Source organism: Bos javanicus, chromosome 11 (assembly GCF_032452875.1).
Source record: "Bos javanicus breed banteng chromosome 11, ARS-OSU_banteng_1.0, whole genome shotgun sequence".
NCBI classification, from domain to species: Eukaryota; Metazoa; Chordata; class Mammalia; order Artiodactyla; family Bovidae; genus Bos; species Bos javanicus.
The window spans coordinates 100,541,891-100,561,031 of record NC_083878.1 but is presented as its reverse complement, the minus strand read 5'-3'; the positions used below and the strand labels follow the sequence as shown (position 1 = coordinate 100,561,031).

Sequence of the window (19,141 nt, the reverse complement as noted above, 5' to 3'; positions counted from 1 at the left end):
TACCCTGGGAATCAGGGTGGGCCTCTGACGCTGGCCACTCCGGGCTTCTGGGAACGCGAACACCTTTGCCTCACAAGTCTCCCTCCAATCTGGAATGTTCAGTCTGAGCGGAGACTCTGGGAGGTCTGGAGAGGCGGGCAGCAACTCTTAAGTCTTTCTTCGCCAGAAAGTGATGGAATAAGGAGGAAGTGAGAGAGGAGGGGAGGATGCGAGAGAGATGGGAAGGAGGGAGGAAGATGGAAGAGAGTGGAAGGGAGGAGTGGAGGGGAGAACAGAAGGCAGGTGAGGAGGCGAGTGCGGAGGGAGTCACCGAGGGAAGCGGCAGAGGCGAGACCCATGGGGCCGGGCTGGGGGGAGAAGGTGAGGGAAGGACCAGCGCCAGCTCCTTCTCAGCTTCCCTCCTGCCTGCCTCGCCCCCCTTCTCCTCCCCACTGATTTCATTTACTTCACTTAATTAGCCCCCCTCCAGAGTTAAAAAGATAATGTGATAATGACGATGTGAACAGCCACAATACAGCGAAAGCTACTCCATCTGCGGCTTCCCCAGCCCCCGGCCTGCTGACCCCATGGCCCCAAGTGCCACTAACCTGGCCACCCCAGACCTGATACATTAGCACTGCCAGCTTCCTACCCACCCACCCTCCCCCAACCCGGCAAAAAAAAAAAAAAAAGCCTTTAACCAATTTCAACTCTAAGCTTTGTAAAATCAATACAAATGACATTTCCCCCTTGTACATCAACCTACGAACAATAGCACCTTCCTGCTCTGCCCTTCATATAATTGACAATTAACAGCTTTTCCCCTGACCGTAGACCTAATAAAAGTCTCGTGGGCGAACCGACGATGTCTTCCTCTATTGCCCCTCTTTCTTTCTCACAGTGACTTATTGGGAGTGGAGAAATAAAAAACAAGACCTCCCCCTAAAATTAAGAAGCAACTTTCTTTTCTCACTCCCCAAGTCAGAAAATAGGCAAGGTAGAACTTGCAGAGAGAGAGAAGGTGAGATCCTCTAGCATGCCCACCTTTGCCGGTGGGAGTTGCAGAGCCGGAAAGCAACTTGTCTGAGGATACACAGCAAGCAACTCTCAGGCTAAATGCTATGCTTTTAGAGAAAGCCCCTCAAAGGTGCACACGCAGTGCTTGCGCAGAGTGAGGGCTATGCTCCAGGAATCTTCACCTCAGGTGGATGGTAAGAAGCAAGGGAGTTGGAACTGAGCGCTAACCTCATGGCTCCAACCTTCAAAGTTCAATCTGGGAACAGGTAGGAAGCCTACCTCCAGGCACGGCACCCACTATAGGTCAACACAGAGGTGTTCAATCTGCCCAACAACCCATTTCATGGATGAAGCCTCTCTGAAGAGGCTACGTTGCTTTCCGAAGGGTGATGGAGCCAAGGCAGGCAGTCGAGTCTGGTGCCCAAGCCTGGCCCCTGACACCTGCCCTTCCATGCGCCTCTGCCAGGCCTCCAGGAGGCCGGCCAGCCTCACACCTAAACCACCACCCAACTGGCCACTCGGGGCTGCTCCTGCCACTCACACTGGAAGGCTCCCACTCCTTTCTATCCCACCTTCTTCTACTGGGTAAAGTCTATTCTCCTGCCACCTCTTTCAGGATGCGTTCCCAGAATAGTCCAGTCCACTTGGGTGCCATTTCACAGAGTGATCTCAGGCGATCTGTCCATCGTCAGCACTGTTGATTTACATCCACAATCAGTGATGCCTGCCTTGGACAGAGAAGGGACACGATCGTGGTGCAGACTGGACAGTTCCCAGAGGGCAAAGGCCGCCTTGACCCTTTCAGCATCCCTATGGGACTGCTGCATTCAAGAAGCTCTTCCACTGGGCCAGTTCCTACTAATATACTTGGGCTAGAACCCGGATCTGCCCCAGTGCAGAGTTCAAGCCCTCAGCCCTCCACCCCATGCCTCTCTGGGACTCGACATTAGTCCTGATCCTACCACCAACATGGCTGTGATTTTGAGCCTTGGTTTCCCCACCTATAAAGCAAGGGCGCTGGGCTCTGGCTCGCCGAGGTCCCTCCGGGGTCTGCCTCAGATAATTTGCGTTGTGCTGCCTCCCAAGAGCAAAGTGAGACAAAAGGACGTTTAATCAGATGTTGGTATAGGTAAGACACAAAGGTAAGAGAGGGTACAAGGGAGCAGCTAATTAGTAATATTGTTCTCCACAAGGTCTTCTCGAGACTTTCAATTAGGTTGTTTTTCACAGTAATAGTCTTGTCAAGGAGGGAAAAAAAACACACACAGGAGGCAAAGCCACGTTGCTTCCTTCTTCCCCTTTTGAGATAAATTCAAACAGGTCAGAGCCAGAATGATCCAGCTCTTGTCCCAATGCCTGCCACATTGCACCTGCAGAAACTGAGCTACCAAGTCCAAGGTCATCAGCCAGGAGCTGTGAACCTGAACTCCACGTGAGAGCCCTGGCATCCTGCCTCGAGGACCAATGCCCTGACCTGAAATCTGCCATCAGTTCTCTTTGGATTTTAGAGTCTTGGTGAAAAACATCCCGAGGGACAAAAAGCCATGACCTTGGCCTGGTTTTCTTTAGCTGTGCCATCTTTTTAAATTGACCTTAGCAAAGCGAGCTGAACACCTGCTCACACAAAGGACCTTAATCCCACCACCGGTACTCTTAACGGCTGGCTTGCCCCTCCCTCATGGAAGTCAGAAGCACGCACATCGCTTTATCACGGGGGACATGAGATCTCCTCGAACGGGATGGGGGTTGGGTGCAGTCGAGACGACCCAATGAGGGACCGAGAGGGAACCATGGGCTCTGCACCTGCTTGGGGACCAGCCTCACCTCCTTCCAGGCCCAGCCAGAGGTGGATATGGGCGAGGCAGCCACTCAGTACCAAGGCAGAGCCCCACCCCAGCATCATGCAAAAAGTCCAGTCCTAAGGGAAATCAACTCTGAATATACATTGGAAGGACTGATGCTGAAGCTGAAGCTCCAGTACTTTGGCCACCTGATGTGAAGAATCCACCCACTGGGAAAGACCCTGATGCTGGGAAAGACTGAAGGCAGGAGGAGAAGGCGGCAACAGAGGATGAGATGGTTGGATGGCATCATCAACTCAACAGACATGAGTTTGAGCAAGCTCTGGGAGATGGTGAAGGACAGAGAAACCTGGTGTGCTGCAGTCCATGGGGTTGCAAAGAGCCAGACACAACTTAGCGACCGAACAACGACCATGTCATGCTCATGTCATGAGACAGGCCCTCAGGCCCTGACTGGCTCATAGCGCCCACCCCTGGCGAGATTCCCACCCTGCTGGGCCCTCTGGCCTCCTCAATGTCACCTTAATGACCACGAAATCGGCCCTACGTGGCCTGCCTCTAAGCCTGGCTGACCCGCCGCCCAGGGCATTGGAGTGCCTGACCTCTGGGCCCTGGGCCCGCCTCCTGTCTTCTCTGTACCTCTCCCTGCTCTGGGGACAGCTCTTCTCCTGATGCCATCAGAAATCAGTGGCCAAGTGTCCCTCATCCCCACTTCACATAAGGGAAACTGTCTGGCAGGGTGAAAGGACTTGCCCAAAGTCAGCCTGGGAGTAGCAATGCTGGAACATGATGGTGGGTGTCAGGGGCCTCTGGGAGCCGAGCCATGCCCCCCAGGGGTGGCGACCAGACTTACCCCGGGACTTCATCCCGATGAAGCGGTTTTCCACGATGTCGATGCGGCCCACGCCGTGCTTGCCACTGTGAGAAGAACCATCTGGTCACTGGGGGCCATGTGCAGGGCGTCAGGATTCAAGACTCAGAGGACATCTGAGCCGGGTGAGTTGTCCAACCACCCATTGTACAGGTGGGGCAACTGAAGCCCAAGGAGGGAAGGGATTGCCTGGGACGCACAGCGAGCTCAGTGTGCAACTTCCGTCACCCCCACCTGGGCCTGGCCTGGCATGGCACCCAGCCTTCCCCACTGCTCAGCTGTCCTTCTAGCCTGGCCCCAACCCAGCTGAGACCTGGGAAGGTTCAACTGGACCATCCCCGGGGGCAGAAGATGCTCTGGGGTTGTTCCCTTCTAAGGCTCAGGGCCACCGGGACTCTTGTACAGAAGCAAAGGGCCCTACGCCTACAGGGCTGGTGCCAGGGCTGACTGCAGGACGCGGGCCTGTCCTCCTCAGCCCCTAAGGCTCGGGCCGGGGCCACCAGCCACAGCGGTCCAAGCAGGGGCTGGCCAGTGTGTTCCCAGCAGACACTCACGCGACTTCATTCAGGTACAGGAAAAGCTCCAAGGCTGTGCTGTGGGTGGTGCCATCCCCGACGTTGGTCACCTTCACGGGGACCCCTAGGGCAGGAGGAGAGGGCAGGGGGCCCATGGTCGGAGCTCAGCGGAGGAGTCTGTGGCTGCCACTCCACCCTCCCCCTCCGCCCGCAACGCCTTAAATGGATGTGACAGATATGGACTCCAAATGACTCCTTGAGAAGCCCAGTGCAGGTTGAGGCCTGCTGGGGAGAGAGAAGGGGCGAGAAAGCCCCCCAGAATGAAAGGGAAAATGCAATAAAAACGCTCTCCCCCACCCTTCCCATTCTCTCTGCCCCTTTTGCATTTAGGGGCTGTGAAATTGGAACCAGGCCCTGAACTAATTGAATTTCACGCTCCGCCATTGTCTTACGATGGAGGACCTTCTGTCCCACCAGTTACCGGGGGGCCCGCCTGGCCGAGGTGTGGCTGAACTCACACACACACACACACACACACACACACACGGCCCCCTGCCGCGTCTGTCAGGCGGACCGGACCCCCACGCCCCGACCCCGCACCCCAGATCGGGGCGAGAAGATGCCTGTTTCAGCCGGCGAGCTTTTGGAGGCGCCCGTGAATTCTGAGAAGTCGGGTCTGGGGCGGCAGGAGGAAGGTGACCGCTCGGGAGGGAAGTCAAGGGGGTGGCGGGAGGGGGGCGGTGGGTGGGTTCGGGGTTGACTTTGAATAGCAAGGGGCACTTTCTCGAGCGGTGTGAAATGAGCAATAAATGTATTAGCGGCCTAACAAGAGAGCTGTAACAGTGACAAAGAAAAGCTGTTCAAAGTTGGCGGCTAATCTCCCACCCATCTGCCCAGCTCATTACCATGGAGCCAGCGATCGGATGCCAATCAGGCCTCAATAGCGGCTTTCGAGTCTTTATTAGCCGGGCGCCGCTTGGAGGGGCTTCGCTCAGGGGCTGTCAGCCTGGCCATTCTTAACCCCCATTTCCAGGGGTTTTATAACTTGGTTGTAAATTGCTATTAAATGTAAGTCTGCCCAATAATGAACCTTAAGCCCCTCTGCCCACCGCCCCGCCCCCACCCGCCTCTCCCCTCTCAATTCTCTCCCTCCGGTCCTATTGTCGTCCTTGCAGGGCCTTGGATGAGGCCTGCCCCCAGAGACGAGCAGACATTGCTGCTGCCGCCGCTGGAGAAAGCCTCTTAGCCTTTAAAATAGTTAATAATTAGATTAAAACTTCAAATAAATTAACTAGAGAGTGAATGGGGAGTCGTCAGGGAGGGTTCCTCCGTCTACTTTTTTTTTTTTCTAGACAGTCCCCAAATCATTAAAATGGATCACGTTTCTTCTCGGGCTCAGCCCTTGGGGCTGGCCTATCTATGCCTAGAGGAAAAGGGGCCCAGAGCTGGTGTCCAGCGTGCAGGACCGTCTGTGGCCTCCGGCTTACCTCCCACCCTCACCGCTCTCCCCGGCTCCAGGGGATCTGTGGGGGGTGGGGTGCGGCCTGGGTGTACCCCCCATCTTCTCAGAGATGATGCTCAGAGGCCCCACATCCGCACGGCCCTGGGTCACAGAGGGTGGGCATAAGACGGACTCAGTGCTCCAGCTGACCTTAAGGGCCTTAGACTTTAAGGGCTTTTGGTCCCCAGGGGGCCTGACACTCAAGTGTCTGAACTGATGGCAGAGGTGGGGCCAGAACGATGAAAACGCCCATTGGCACAGCCAGGCCCTTGAGAAAGGCCAGGAGGCCAATGATTAAAGTACCACCATGCTCAAGCACCTATGAGCATCATTTCTGTGGCCTGTTTTACAGGTGAACAAGCCTGAGACCCAAGGTCACACTAGCAGGGGGGAGCTGGGATCTGTCTCTGAGTCCCTCTCCTTCGGCCCCATCCCTGCCTGTGGCTGGAAGGACCAGCCTCCCTGCCTGGAGTCGCCCCCTTCTTGGCTCCTCCAGCTCCTGCCCAGCGCCACTTCCTCCAGGAAGTCTCTCCGATTTCTGCAGCCTCCTGGAAAAGTCCTCTCCTTGGACATCCTGAGCCCTCACCCTGAAGCAGGTCCTGCTCCTTCCATTACCCAGCATGTCTTGCCTTCCCCTCTGTCTTCCAAGGCAAGGTGGGGGTGGGGAGGGTGTCCCTCATGCCTGGCTCAAGGCCGGGCTCTCAGGCCAGGCCAGCAAACGTTCATGTTGGTTGCAGAGAAGATGAGGAGGAAATCGGAACACAAGCGAGTGCGGCAGCAGCTTTGAACCCAGGGTGGGGAGGTAGGGAGATGCACCAGGCAGCTAGCTTAGGAGTAGCTGTGGGGTCAGAGGAGACCCCCAAGGCTGGCTGTCCTACTGGGTGAGCACCTCCTTGGTGACCACTCCTGCACCAGATACACCCCATCCAGATCTCACTCTGTACCGTGAAAACACGAGGCAACGAGTGCTTTTATTCCCAGTTTACAGATGAGGAAACTGAGGCCCAGAAAAGTGGAGTGACTTTGCCAGAATGCTTCCTCCAGACCTGGTGTCCACCAACCAGGGGACAGCCGCTGGGGTGTTTTCCTCCCAAATCTGAAGGCTTCCATGGATCATGCCATCCAGGGAGGGGGTAGCTGGGAACATTTGAAGACCCCATCTGAAGCCTGGCTTCCGGGAAACACAGGAGGAATACAGAAGGCTCATGCCCAGGGGGATCCCAGGCAAGGAGGGGCAAGGAGCCAGGGCCCCAAAAGTCCACCACGTGGAGTCCTGACTGGGCAGCACCTACCTTTCTTGAACTCGATCTCGAGCATGTCCGGGCTGTTGGGGGCTTTGGCCGGGTCCTGGGTCTTTGTGTAGAGGCCTGGAGGCGCTTGGTTCTGATAAGACAGAAAGAGGTTGGAGGACAGTGTGTCTGAGCCGAGCTGTGCCAGGTCAGTCTCTTGCAGCCCTCTCCAGAGCCAGGGTCCTGCTGGCACTTGCCATCGGCTGGCCAGTCCAGCCAGCAGGCCGGCCTCCCAGCCCCCCTACCTGGAGCCAGCCCCACTTGCCAGGGGCCTGGGAAACAAAGGGCTCGAGAAATCAGACAATTTTTCCCCTCAACTTGATCTCATCTTTTTCTTCGACGCCCCCACAGCTGGAGGTGGAATAGCAGGAGGAGCCAGTCAGGCAGGAAAAGCGTGACTTTGGGGGAGTGAGGCACTAGGTGGGCTTCCCGGGAGCGGGCGTGGGCACACCCGCGCTCTCTCTCTCTCTCCTCGGCACCGGGAATTGGGGTTTATTCTGCACTGACCGCAAAGCTAATGACTGTGCCTGACCCCAGCAGGTGCTCCGGCAAGGAGAGCCGTCCCTGGGGTCCCCGAGGTTAATACACACAGGGAGAAAAGAGAAGAGTGAAGCAAAAACCCATTTGAAAACACATCAACCTTTATGTATATTTTTTCTTGGGCGTGTTGGAAATTGGGCCTCTTTCTCGACTCGATGCGGTGGTGGAGGGGCAGCTGGCTGCCTGGAACTCCCTAGGTCCCCGCCCCCCCCCCACCCCTGCAGGCTGCGGCTTGGACCCTTGCCATGATGAGGCCAGGGGGGCTCTTGGGCCTGACTGCTCAAGTCTGTCCCGTGGGCATCCCAGGGCCCAGCTGTTGTCCACCTGCTGACATCCTGGGAAGTGCAGTCCCCTCAATCCCTGGCTGTCAAAAGCCTGCAAGCATTCCCATGTCACTTTGCATCTGCAGTTCCCTTTGCGTTTTCTGCAGCCCTGGTGGGTGAGGTCAAGAACTGTTCCCCCACCTACTGAGGAAGAACTAGAGGCGGACGGGGACTGTCGGGGCTGTGATGTAGGCTGTGTGGGGGTGGCGGAGACCACATGGCCCAGGGCGGGAAACCCATGAGGCCTTGAACAGTGATGTGATAGATTTCAGAGTGGTGGAAAACACCCCAAAGCCAGGAGTCGAGATGTCAGGCTGTGACAAGTTGCTTTGCCTCTTTGAGCCTCAGTTTTCTCATCTGTAAAATGGGTGGGGAGGGGGAATGATACCTGCTTTTGACTGCCTTGGGCTTCCCTGGTGGCTCAGACAATAAATCTGCCTGCAGTGTGGGAGAACCAGGTTTGATCCCTCAACTGGGAAGATCCAATGGAGAAGGGAATGGCTACCCACTCTAGTACTCTTGCCTGGAGAATCCCACAGAGGGAGGAGCCTGGCAGGCTACCAGACAACTGAGTGACTAACACTTTCTTTTGACTGCCTTACAATTTAAATACATAGACAGTTTCTATTTCTTACTGGACATGAAAGTCATCCAAGAAGGTGCCAACTAGGGCCTGGTGCCCTGCAGGTGACAGGATGACTGGAACAGCCTCCTGGTGGCACCTGCCTCGGAGAAGAGCTGCTCAGGTGGGGCAGAGAGGTGGGGCCACCGGGACCCCTGAGGTCACTCCCTGCGGTTAGGATGATCAACCATCCTGGCTCCAAACTCGGAGACCCTCCCCCCACCACCCAGTCCTGGGCAAACAGGGACAGTGATCCTTCTAGCTTTACTCCTGGGCTCAGATGGGACTGGGAATAAAGCCCTCGTGCCTTCAAAGCTCCTCCGAGGCCAGCTGCCATCCCTTCCCGTTTCCCCTTAGCGGGCAGGAGCAGGGACCCAGAACAGACCTCCAAGACAGACCCAAGGAGGGGTGGGGGGCCTCCTTGAGGACCTCCAGCCTGATGGCCCCATGGACCAGGTGGAAAAACCAAGGCCAAAGAAGCCGCCTGTCCCCATCACGCCGCCCCGCCACTGGCCACCCCCCACCCCCACCCCTGGTGTGGGAGTCAGACTGAGGACTCTAGAACCCCCGTCCAGTGCTGTTTCCCGCCCCCACCCGCTCCATGAGAGACAGTGCGAGGGATACGGTCAGAGACGTGCCCGGCTCCCCAGACCTAACCAACCGCCACCTTCCCTGGGACCAGGGCTATCCTCGGCCAAAAGGCAAAGTGAAACCAGGGCTTGGGGCCTTTGGGTAACCAACAGGACTTCACAGGTCCTTCCCCACCTGCCGGGGGCTCCTCACTGACTGTCCAGCCCGGGTTGAACTCCGAGCTGCCTGCCAGGGCTGAGACCCCAGCCCCTCCATCTGAACTCGCCTGCCTCCCACCTCCACCCGCACTGGGCCTTCAGACTCGGACCTGGGGCTTGTCACTTTCTCCTGCCGCACTGGCCGCGAGCACTTAACCGGCCTCGAACACCACGAGAATGGGACAGGATGAGAGTGCGTTCGGGAGGAGAGGGGAGGTAGGAAGACCAGGCGGGTCCAGCATCCCCACTCTCTTTGCAGTGGGAAGCAGGACACCCTGACAGCACCGATTAAATAAAATAACTAAATAGAAATAAAGTGACATTTGCTTTGCATTCAGAGGTGGTGGCTCACGCCTGCCTTCTTTTTACTCTGCCTTCCTAAAAGCCCAGTTCAAATGACAAATAGTTTGTTGCTGAGTATCAATACCACCTATTTATCCATCCCAGCGGGAGGGCTCACTTCCAATGTCATCTTGGGTTGTGGGGGGGTGGGGGTGTTGGGGGAGGGAAGAGAGTGAAGGAAAAAAAAAGGAAAGAGAGAGTTGGTGGGGAGGGAGGGGGGATGGGGAGAGGGCGAAAGAAAGCATGAAACAGGGCTGAGAAGGAGAAATTGGAAGCAAATGGCCCATGAAGTAAACCATGATGTAGAGGCATGATCGATGCGGCAAATGGTTTATTCATCCATCAGATATGGCGGGCCGGCGACTGAATGAACTCTTTCACTGTGGGCCGTATGAAGTTAAAGCAAGTAAATTTCTATCTTTCTTCGCATTAGCTGCCTCATTGCCCTTCAATCAGCCCTCATGGAGGCAGAAAATGGCTCCACCATCTGCCTTCAAACCCTCCCCTCGGCAGGTCTCAGGCTTTTTTTGGAGCGGGGGGTTGGGGAGGGAGGGGGCCACTGGTTCCCTGAGCTCGGTCTCCCCAGTGCCTCCAGAGGGGGCCAGGGCTGCCCAGCGTGCAGAGTTCCTCCCCTGTGGGGAGTAGCACCCACCTGGGGCCCTGGGACCTACTGGAGGCAAGGGGCTGCCCTGGCCGCCACCTGCAGCAGGGCAGCCTGGGAAAGCGGAGCTGGAGTGGGCCAGCCCCTGGGTCCCTCGGCCTGGCCCTGCACATCTCAGCGGGAGTGTGGTCTCCCCACTTCCCCTGGGAGGGCAGAGCAGAGCATCCACTCCTGAGGGAACCTCATCTCCTTCCTCCCCCCAAAAATCTTAGCCGGCCGGAGGAGGGAGAGTGGGACCCCTGGTTCCACGGCTGAGGCCTTGGGCCCTGTGCCAGGACAGGTCAAGGGCTTTCACATCCCAGGAGGCAGGTATTGCCTTGTCCAGCTGTTTGCTTAAGAAGCCAGAGGCTCAGAGAGGTTGGGTAGCTTGCCCAAGGTTGCACAGCCATAGAAGCAAAGCCAAGATTCAGACCCAGATCTCTGGGAATGCACTCACCTTCCCACTTGACTAGTGGGTAGAATCCTGAAAAACACACTGGCTAGCACGTCCTTGTCCATGCACTGGCCTCATTAGAAAGGAGGCCTGAGAGGGGAAGGGACCTGCACCCCGCAGTGAGGTAAGAGCGTCATCATAGGCCACAAGAGGAGCCGCTGGGCTCTGTTCAGCCTCCCCGAGCCCCCTGGGCGCTGACTGACTGGCTAATTAGGGGTGGCTGGCCTGAGTGTCGTGGGGTCAGCCAAGCATGAACTGGAAAAGCCTGTGACCAGCAGGCAGCGGCCTTGTGGGGCCATCAGCCCCCAGGGGACGAGGGTGTGGGCTCTGCTGAGTGACACGGCTGGGCTGAGGGCCGAGCGGGTGGGGAGGGGAGGTGTGCGGGCCATTGGGAACCAGAGGCTGCCGGGAGGGCGGGTCATTCCTCTGGGCCTCAGTTTCCTCCCCCAGGACATGAGGAGGTTCAGAGCCGAGGAGAATACAGACCCCAGGCTTGGTTCCAGAAACAGCCCCTGGTACAGGTTAGGTTATCACCAACACCCATCCAGAGGGCCCGGTCCCCACGGGGAGCTCTCCCCAGGACCAGGCTCACTCCACCCTTGCCCAAACCATCCTCTCCAGCTGGCCTTCCTAGATCCTGTGCCCCCCAGCACCCCCCAGCCCTGGCCCAGCTGCACAAGGGCCCCTGCCCACCCCCAGCCCACCCCACCCCCAAATCAGCCAGGGAGTGGAGACAGTCCCTGGGGGGACAAAGAGATTTTTTTTTTTCTTTCTTCCCAGGATAGAGTTCATCCTGCCTCCCCCATCTCCCACGGTGGGCAGGGGGAGACACAAAGGAACCCCTCCACCCCTCCAAAAGAGAGAAAAACCTTAACTTCAAACAGGGCCCCGAGGTCCAGCGGGAGCCAGCTGGGGAGGCTGGGGACCTGGGACCAAGGCGGGCGGGCTGGCGGGTGCGAAGCCCAGGCCCAGACAAACGGGTCCTGAGGCTCCGATCTGTGCCACCTCCCCCTGTGGCAGCAGCCGAGGCAGCCCAAGAGCTGGTGGGCACAGACTGGGCCCTCCCACAAGTGTCTCATCTGCCTAATTGCTTCTTTATTGTCTCACAATCGCACTCTCCGTTCCCTGAAATATTTCCTTCCCCTATTCATCGTGGCAGCAATTAAGAAAAAAAAGAGCGCCAGGGAAGGGGGAGGATCTGAAAAAACGCAGTGAGGAGTGGGCAGGCGACAGGGAGCCCAGTGGGGAGGGTCGGGGAACACAGGCAGGGCTCAGCCCCAGCCCCATGCCCGGCCCCCCGTGAAATTTCAAATTAGGCTACAAACACACCAGACCGCGTCGGCACGGAGCAGCCACCACCAAAAGACAGTGGGCTCGGGGGAACGGGGGATTACCTTGGGGTTCTCCAGGATTCCAGCCTCGTAGCTACAGGGGAGAAAGAAGGAAGACAGAGGAGGGGAGTCAGTGTGGGAGGAGCAGAGAGACACACCAAGGAGCGGTCTGCCCTCCCTGAGGTCGCTGGGCTCCGTCCATGAGGGCAGGGACCACAGGTCGGTGGGTCACCACTCCAACATGACCCAGACGGGTGGGTGCTCACCGAGGCCTGGCAGAGCGGTGGACAGGCAGGTCCGTCTTACCTGATATGCATCAGGTTCTCGTCCATGCTCCACGGGTTCTTGGGGGTGACTGGGACGGGGATTCCATGTTGCTGCAGGTAAGAGGTTAAGACAACACAGGTAAGACAGTGTTGGCACGAGGCAGCTTGAGGGACACGAGGGTCAGGCCTGCTTGCCTCAGTTTCCTTTCAAAGTCAAGGCACCCCCAAACTCTGGCTCCCAGGCCAACAAGACCCTGGACCGCCCCCTGCCCCCACGTCTCCTTCTCCCCACCCCAGGCTGGCCTGGGGAGTCATGGCCCCATTTCTGAACACGCCCAGGCAGAGACTCTAAGACTTAGTGTCTGAGACGCTGTGGAGTGCGTGCTGACCTTGGAGGTTTCTTCCAGAAGATTCTGAGTCCACACTTCAGGTGCTGAGGGTCTCCCAGCACCGTCCGTGGACTGCCACCCTATGAGCTGGGCGGTGGAATGGACCCAGCTTTCATTGTGGATTTCAACCAAGGCACGTGCACCCACGGGGGTGCTTAATGCTCACCCAAGGAAGCAAGAGGTGCCCACGAGAGCCTCTGGTTCAGGACACTTGTTCCCAGGGTGTGGCTGGGCACTTCCTGGGCCCACGTCTCCCCTGCTGCCTGTGGTTACCACGTACACCACCCTGCAGCCCTGCAGAGGCGTAACCCTCCGTCTGATGACGCTTTGCTTCCCAAATGATCCAATTCTTTGTTTAGGGGGAGACCCCCTGGAGACCCTGGGCCTGAAAGGCTGTGGGTGACACGTTGAAGGTCTTTTGTATTAAAGACATATTTGCTCCCTGAGCTGTCCCTTGCCACCCAGGCTGACACCTGGTTGGATCCAACACAGTATACCATCCTGCTCGCTTCTCCCGGGTTTACCGAGTACAGAGGACAGCTAAGCCAGCCTAGCCCAGCCCCTCTAAACCAGCAAGACTTCCGCTCTGCCTCCTAGGCCCCCCTTTTCAGCACCTCGCCCAGGTGGGTCCCACCTGTCTCCACTAGCAGTACCCCGTCTTTCCGGACAGCTCTCTGCCCTGGCTCAGCTCATACCCACAACTAAGATTCTAGAGGCTTCCTCCAGGGACCTGCTGTTTCCTTCATCACCACCTTAAAATTTCAAAATAAATTAGGTTAAACCTTCTGGATATTTTTCCAGCTTTACCATGACACTTTGTTTTTAAAGCAACAGCCCACATCCACTCTAAAACCTGCACCCTCTTCAGTGGAGACCACACGGGCGAGTGGAGCACTTCACTTCGCGGCTGATCAATGTCGGGGGCTGCTTGCCGCCCACAGAGGTGCCCAGAGTCAAATCCACGTGATCGCCCTGTGCTGTCTCCAGGCAGAGAAGGCCCGGTGTGGGGACCATGACCCTGTCTGTGCCAACTGGGCTGAAATCCCTGCAGAGGAGACTCCCCGGGCAGGGGGCTGAGAAAGCCAGTGGGCAGGTTCCTTGGAGCCTTTCTTCTGCGGGGGTGGTTTGGAAACACTCTTGCCTTTTCTTTCTCCCACTGGGGCTCTGCTGGAGCAAGGAGAGAACAGGACGGGCAGCCCTTCCTCGGCAGGGAGATACACACGAATGCCAAACACAGGCCCTCAACCAAAGAGGCTTGTTTCCCCTCCCTTCTCTGTCCGGAGCTCCCCGCCAGCACACACACCCACGCCCCGGAAACTCTGGACGCAACTGACAACAGAAAACAAAACCGCCTTTCGCGTGTACACAGACGATGCCCCGCTTTCTGGACCCGACCTTGCGTGTTGGCTTTAAAAGAATTACGGTGACAGTGATAAGGATGGGGTGATTCTGAGCGGTCTTCCCGTTGGATGATGGATTTGGGTGGGGGGAGATGGAAAGTGATACAAATGCATGTTTGCCACGAGTCTCCCTATAACACCTTGCGGCCTGGGCAACTTAACGGATCTCGAAAGCGGGGGTTTTTCAAAGCCCCATTGATTTTTGTCTCAGCTGAAGCAGCTGCATGGCTCTGAGTTTTGGACAGTCTGGCTGCTGCTCAATTATTCCGGTCACTCCCGGGTGCAGAGACACTGCCATCATTCTAGAACGTGGTCAGATTTTTCAGAGCTCAATTCTGATACCAGCCTCTGAGGGAGGCTCAGTGGTGGCGACCCAGACTCTCTCGCCAGGGCAAACTTTCCTGTTTAAAAGGTTATTTGAGACAGAAGCTGAGCCAAGAGCCTTGGGACAAACAATGACTTCAGAAATTCTGGCAAAACCCAGGAGCTGCTTCTGCTCGGGAGCTTCTCAGAAACGAAGAACAGTGTTACGGGTCAGCCCTTTCTCCAACCACGACTGCTGGCGTGAGAACGGGGATGGGCCGGGGCTCCAGATTCATTATTCTTCAAGATAAAACGTGCTTCAGATTCTGTATATCCTCAAGGAGACCAAGGAGAGGAAGAAAGCCTCTAACCCCGTTCCCTTAATAGCTCTGCTATTTGAAAATTTGTTTGGCAACATATGGGCTTGCTCTTGTAAACTCCCCTTTTAATAATAAAACAACAGATGGTCGAGGAGATCTTTCCTCCGAGCTCTCCAGGTCTTAATGGGATGCTGGCAGTAGGGGCAGGGCTGGGTCCCCGCCGCGTCCCCTGCCACGCGGCACCTTGGCTGCAGCAAGAGCTCACAGCCAGCCCCAGCGACTGCTATTTAAAAACCCGAGCAATTTTCTGGTGCGTGCACCAGGTTGCTTTCCCCTGTCTGATTGATTGAGGCTGTTTGTCAAGCGCTGCCATCGAGTCGCTAAAAAGAAAGGTACCCTGGGGAGTGGCTAAGGATCTTGATGCAAAACTTCTAATCTGTTTTATTGCAACTTGTACTTCAAAAAGGGCTGGTGCTGCAGAAGTCTTTGTCTGCCTCTGGCCCTCGGAGCACCTACCTGCTTCTGCGAAAGCACCGGGGACAATTAGTCAGGTAATTAGGGGCAGAGAACAGCCTCGCTCACAGGCCCCGTCTGAGTGACACACACTGCAGAGGTGGCAATCTGAACGGGAAGTGGAGGGGCACCGGTGCCCTCCCGCTGGGTGGACTGGGGCCGGGTGACCTGAGAGATGCTCAGTCCTGGCGAGGACCACTGTTAGTTCTGTGGGGCCGGCCCAGGGAATAGGTGCTGGGGGAGGGCACCAGGGCTGAGGTTTGGTCCCCAGGCGTGGGTACCAGCCCCATCCTTGAGCCTTTGGAGGGACGTGCCTGGGGGGGCAGTTGACGAGGGCCGGGGTGATGGTGGAGTCCGGCCTTACCTTCGCATACTCCATCAGATCGTTGCGGCCCTGGAAGCGGTTATAGAACTCGGGCATCCTCCAGGGAGCGATGACCTGGACACGAGACAAGGAGTCAGGCCTGCTGATTCCTCCAGGCGCTGAAGCTGCAGAGCCCACCTCTCTGATAAGGGGCCTGAGGGTCCACCGGTGACCTGGGTGGGGGGTCTGTGTAGCCCACGGGAAGGGCTTTGGGCAGGGGACCCCATTAGGCAGGGGAAGGACGTGGCCTGCTACCCCAGAGGGTGGTTTGGGAGAAAGCTTGAGTTCCATGGCAGAATGGCTGGGTGTCCCCAGGCAGGTCCCTATCCTTCTGGATCTCAATCTCCCCAACTGAGACGTGACGGTTTGAACCAGACAAGCCTCAGGTTTCCTGATGCACCCCTGTCCAGAGGTCCAGGACCCCCCCACTCCTGGTGACTAAAGCCACCCAGCCTGGCCCTGCAGGGGCTCAAGCCACATCCTCCGACCCACCCCTCCTGCCACCCTCCCACCCCTAGGGCTGTTCTGGGTGGGGGAAAGGAGGGGAATTGGAGCCTGATTGGAGGCACAGAACTCATCCTACCAGCCTGAGGGTGGGGGGGTGGTCAGGGACAGGTCCCCCAAGAAGAGCCCCCACTCAGCCTTGGACTCAGCCAGGCCTCTGCTCAACTGGGGGTGGGGAGGTGTCATCTAGATGGAGAAGCTGGTTTGATTTCTAGGCTGGGGGTGCCGGTGGGGCTGGGGTGACTGCGCCCCCCCACCCCAAGTCCTGGAATGAGCAGAGCCTGGGCGGACCACCCTCTGGCCTCATCCTGGTTCCCAGAGACCTGGGGCCCCATCACCAAGCCCCATTCCACCCCTGGGCTTAGCTTCTGCAGACAAAGACCCAGAAACCAGACACCCTGGCCCCCCAAGTTGCTGTGGGAACAGAGAGTGGGGGTCAGGCCAGAGCCCAGGCCCACACGCCTGCAGCATCAACAGGCAGCTACTGTCTGGGGGGCTTCTCTGCCTCCTGGTGTTTGGGGTCAAAGCAGATCACTAGAGCTTATTACTGCTCACCTCCGGGCCACTCTCACCCCCTAAGCAGCTGCTGGCTGGTCGGTTAAAGGGGCAGAGAAAGAGGTTCCACTTAAAAGAAAAAAAAATGAAAGCCCTGAGGGCCCCTGCAGACTTGGGAAGGGCACATCTTTTGTAGCTTTAGCCAGAAGTGGCCGCAAAGAAGCTTGGAGCCACGCCCACCCACATTGTCCAAAATGGGAGCCAGGGGCCACACGTGGCCACGGAGGCCCGAACTGTGACTGGTCCCGGTTGTAAGTGGAGAGCACACAGCGGGTCTTAAAGACTTCGTACCGAAAGAATGTAAAATATTTCAACATCGATAACATGTTGAATGATACCATTTTGGATATATAGGGTTCAATAAACATGTCATTAAAATGACGTCACCTGTCGTTTTTCATCTTGGTTTTTTGACGGGGCCACTAGAAAAATTGAAATAATCACCCTGAGACTTGTGTCTGCAGCGCGCAGTGTAGTTCTGTTGTGGGCTTTGTTCACTAGACGCCCAGAGGCCTGGGCCTGGTTTTCCCCATCCCAGGAAGGAATCCAAGAACCCGGGGTCAGGGTTCAGGCAGCCGGGGAGGAGGGGGCCAAGCTGGTGGCCCCCCGCAGGGGTGGAGGGTTGTGAGCAGCCCTGAAATCAGCCCAGAACGGTCCTAGTCCACACATGGGAAGGCAGGCCTGGACCCACAAGGATGCTGCTGGAAGGGCAGCCTTGTCTTTCTGTCCGGTGCCTGACCTACCCAGGCGCCGGGGGCAGCCTCTCCGGGAAGGATGAACGGTCAGGGACAGAGTGCTGTCCCCTGCGGCTGGAGTAAGTGAAGGGAGTGTCCCATGGAAGAAGGGCACCACCCGCCACAAGGCCCCTGTCTGGGGAACCTCCCAGGGAGCCCCGCTCCCTGCTCTGCCCACCCTGGGCCTCAGCCACCAGCACCCACCCTTTCAGGGGAGAGAAGCAACATCCTACCTTGATCTGTGGGGCCAGCGAGTAGCAGGTGAGCTCAAACCGGATCTGGTCGTTCCCCTGAAACATACAACGGGGATTTCAGGAGCCACAGAATGGGGACTGGTTGGGAGGGTTCAGGGGAGAGGCAGTGCTGGGCGACCTTCGACGGTGCCCCCTGGGTGCTCCTGTCTCCGCACAGGCTCTCCCCTCCTGAACTGGGTGCTACAAACCCGTCTAAAAGATGAACACTGGGCTTTCTTGGAGCGGGCTTTCTGCCCTGGACTCGAACCCGGGTCTCCCCGAGTGCAGAGCCGAGCTGTGCGGGCACACGAGTGTGCAGGATGTGTATGCACAAGATGCCCATGTGACAGTGAGTACTGAGTTGCGATGATCAGGACCTCTGTGTGCGCTGGTGTGAGGGTGCGTCTGTGGCAGGTAGGGGATGTAGGCAGGGGCTGAAGGCCACAGCGTGCATAGGCATGGGCGGGTGTGTGCCTGGGACGTGACAGGGCACGCACATGGCTCATCATGTATGCCCGCTCTTTGGCAGGGTCGGGGGGCGCATACACCTGCTGGGCTGGAGGCCTGGCTCCGATGATACCTCAGGCAGCCTCCTTGAGGTTGCCACGCCTCAGCCTCTTCCTGCCTGGCCTCACCAGCCCTGAGATCAAGCTCATTTCCGGGGGTTTCATGGCATTGTGTCCACTGAACTGGGAGCCCCCTCTCCTCTGTGAGCCTTGGGTATCTCGTCTATGCAGTGACTGTTTGGTAGAGGGGTTGGATGCGGATGACCACCGAGGCCCTTTGCTTCTCTGCACAAACTGATCCAGAGGTAGGAGGGGCTTGTCCAAGGGCGCAGAGCCCAGCCCAAGTCGGGGCACGGGGGCCCCACTGCCCCATCCCCCTCGGGTGAGTGGTCCACGCCCTCTCAGGGAGGAGGAGAGGGCCCAGCCCGCCAGCCCTGGAGACAATGGCTTCCAGCCACCCGCCTGCCCCCCATCAACTCGGCGGCCTGGAAGGAGGCTTAAGCGCTGTGGAAATAACAGAGGGACCTCTCGCCTACTGTGAAAACTGCACGGGCGCAGCCAGGCAGCGGCAGGAATAACATGTTATTTTCCAGAGTCTTGTCAGGCGACGCGGAAATACTGGTTTCAGCCCCTCTCCTCGGAGCCAGGAGCCGAGGCTGCTCCTCTCTGATCACTCCCCAGACCCATGGGCCGTGCCAGACCAGCCGTCCCCATTGGCCTCCGTCCGGTCCCTCCAGTGAGGGCCTACTATGTGCTGGCTTTCCCACGGGAGAGCCACCTGGCACCAGCGGGGGGTTTCTAACCCTGTTTTGCAGATGAGGCGATTCAGGCTCAGAGAGGTGGAGCCGCTTGTCCAGGGACACACAGCCAGAAGGCACCAATCCCACCCTGACAGCTCACTGTCAGGTCACGGGGCTGAGCTCCATACACAACTCCACAAATCCTTACACAGCAGCGCCCCATTATTATCCCCATCTCAGAGGATGGCGTTACCGACTCAATGGATGTGAATTTGAGCAAACTCGGGGAGAGAGTGAAGG

General features: G+C 57.6%; 1 protein-coding gene across 1 annotated transcript in view; it reads right to left on the bottom strand.

The window, feature by feature from the left end:
• Positions 1-19,141, bottom strand: part of ASS1 (argininosuccinate synthase 1) — a 52,089-nt gene that overhangs the window by 16,628 nt on the left and 16,320 nt on the right. Inside the window, exons 5-11 of the mRNA XM_061433843.1 lie at positions 17,596-17,652; positions 15,570-15,644; positions 12,321-12,391; positions 12,078-12,108; positions 6,978-7,068; positions 4,224-4,308; positions 3,652-3,716 (exon numbers count right to left, since the gene is read on the bottom strand). Coding sequence (XP_061289827.1) covers positions 3,652-3,716; positions 4,224-4,308; positions 6,978-7,068; positions 12,078-12,108; positions 12,321-12,391; positions 15,570-15,644; positions 17,596-17,652 — 475 coding nt within the window. The remainder of the gene's footprint in view (positions 1-3,651; positions 3,717-4,223; positions 4,309-6,977; positions 7,069-12,077; positions 12,109-12,320; positions 12,392-15,569; positions 15,645-17,595; positions 17,653-19,141) is intronic.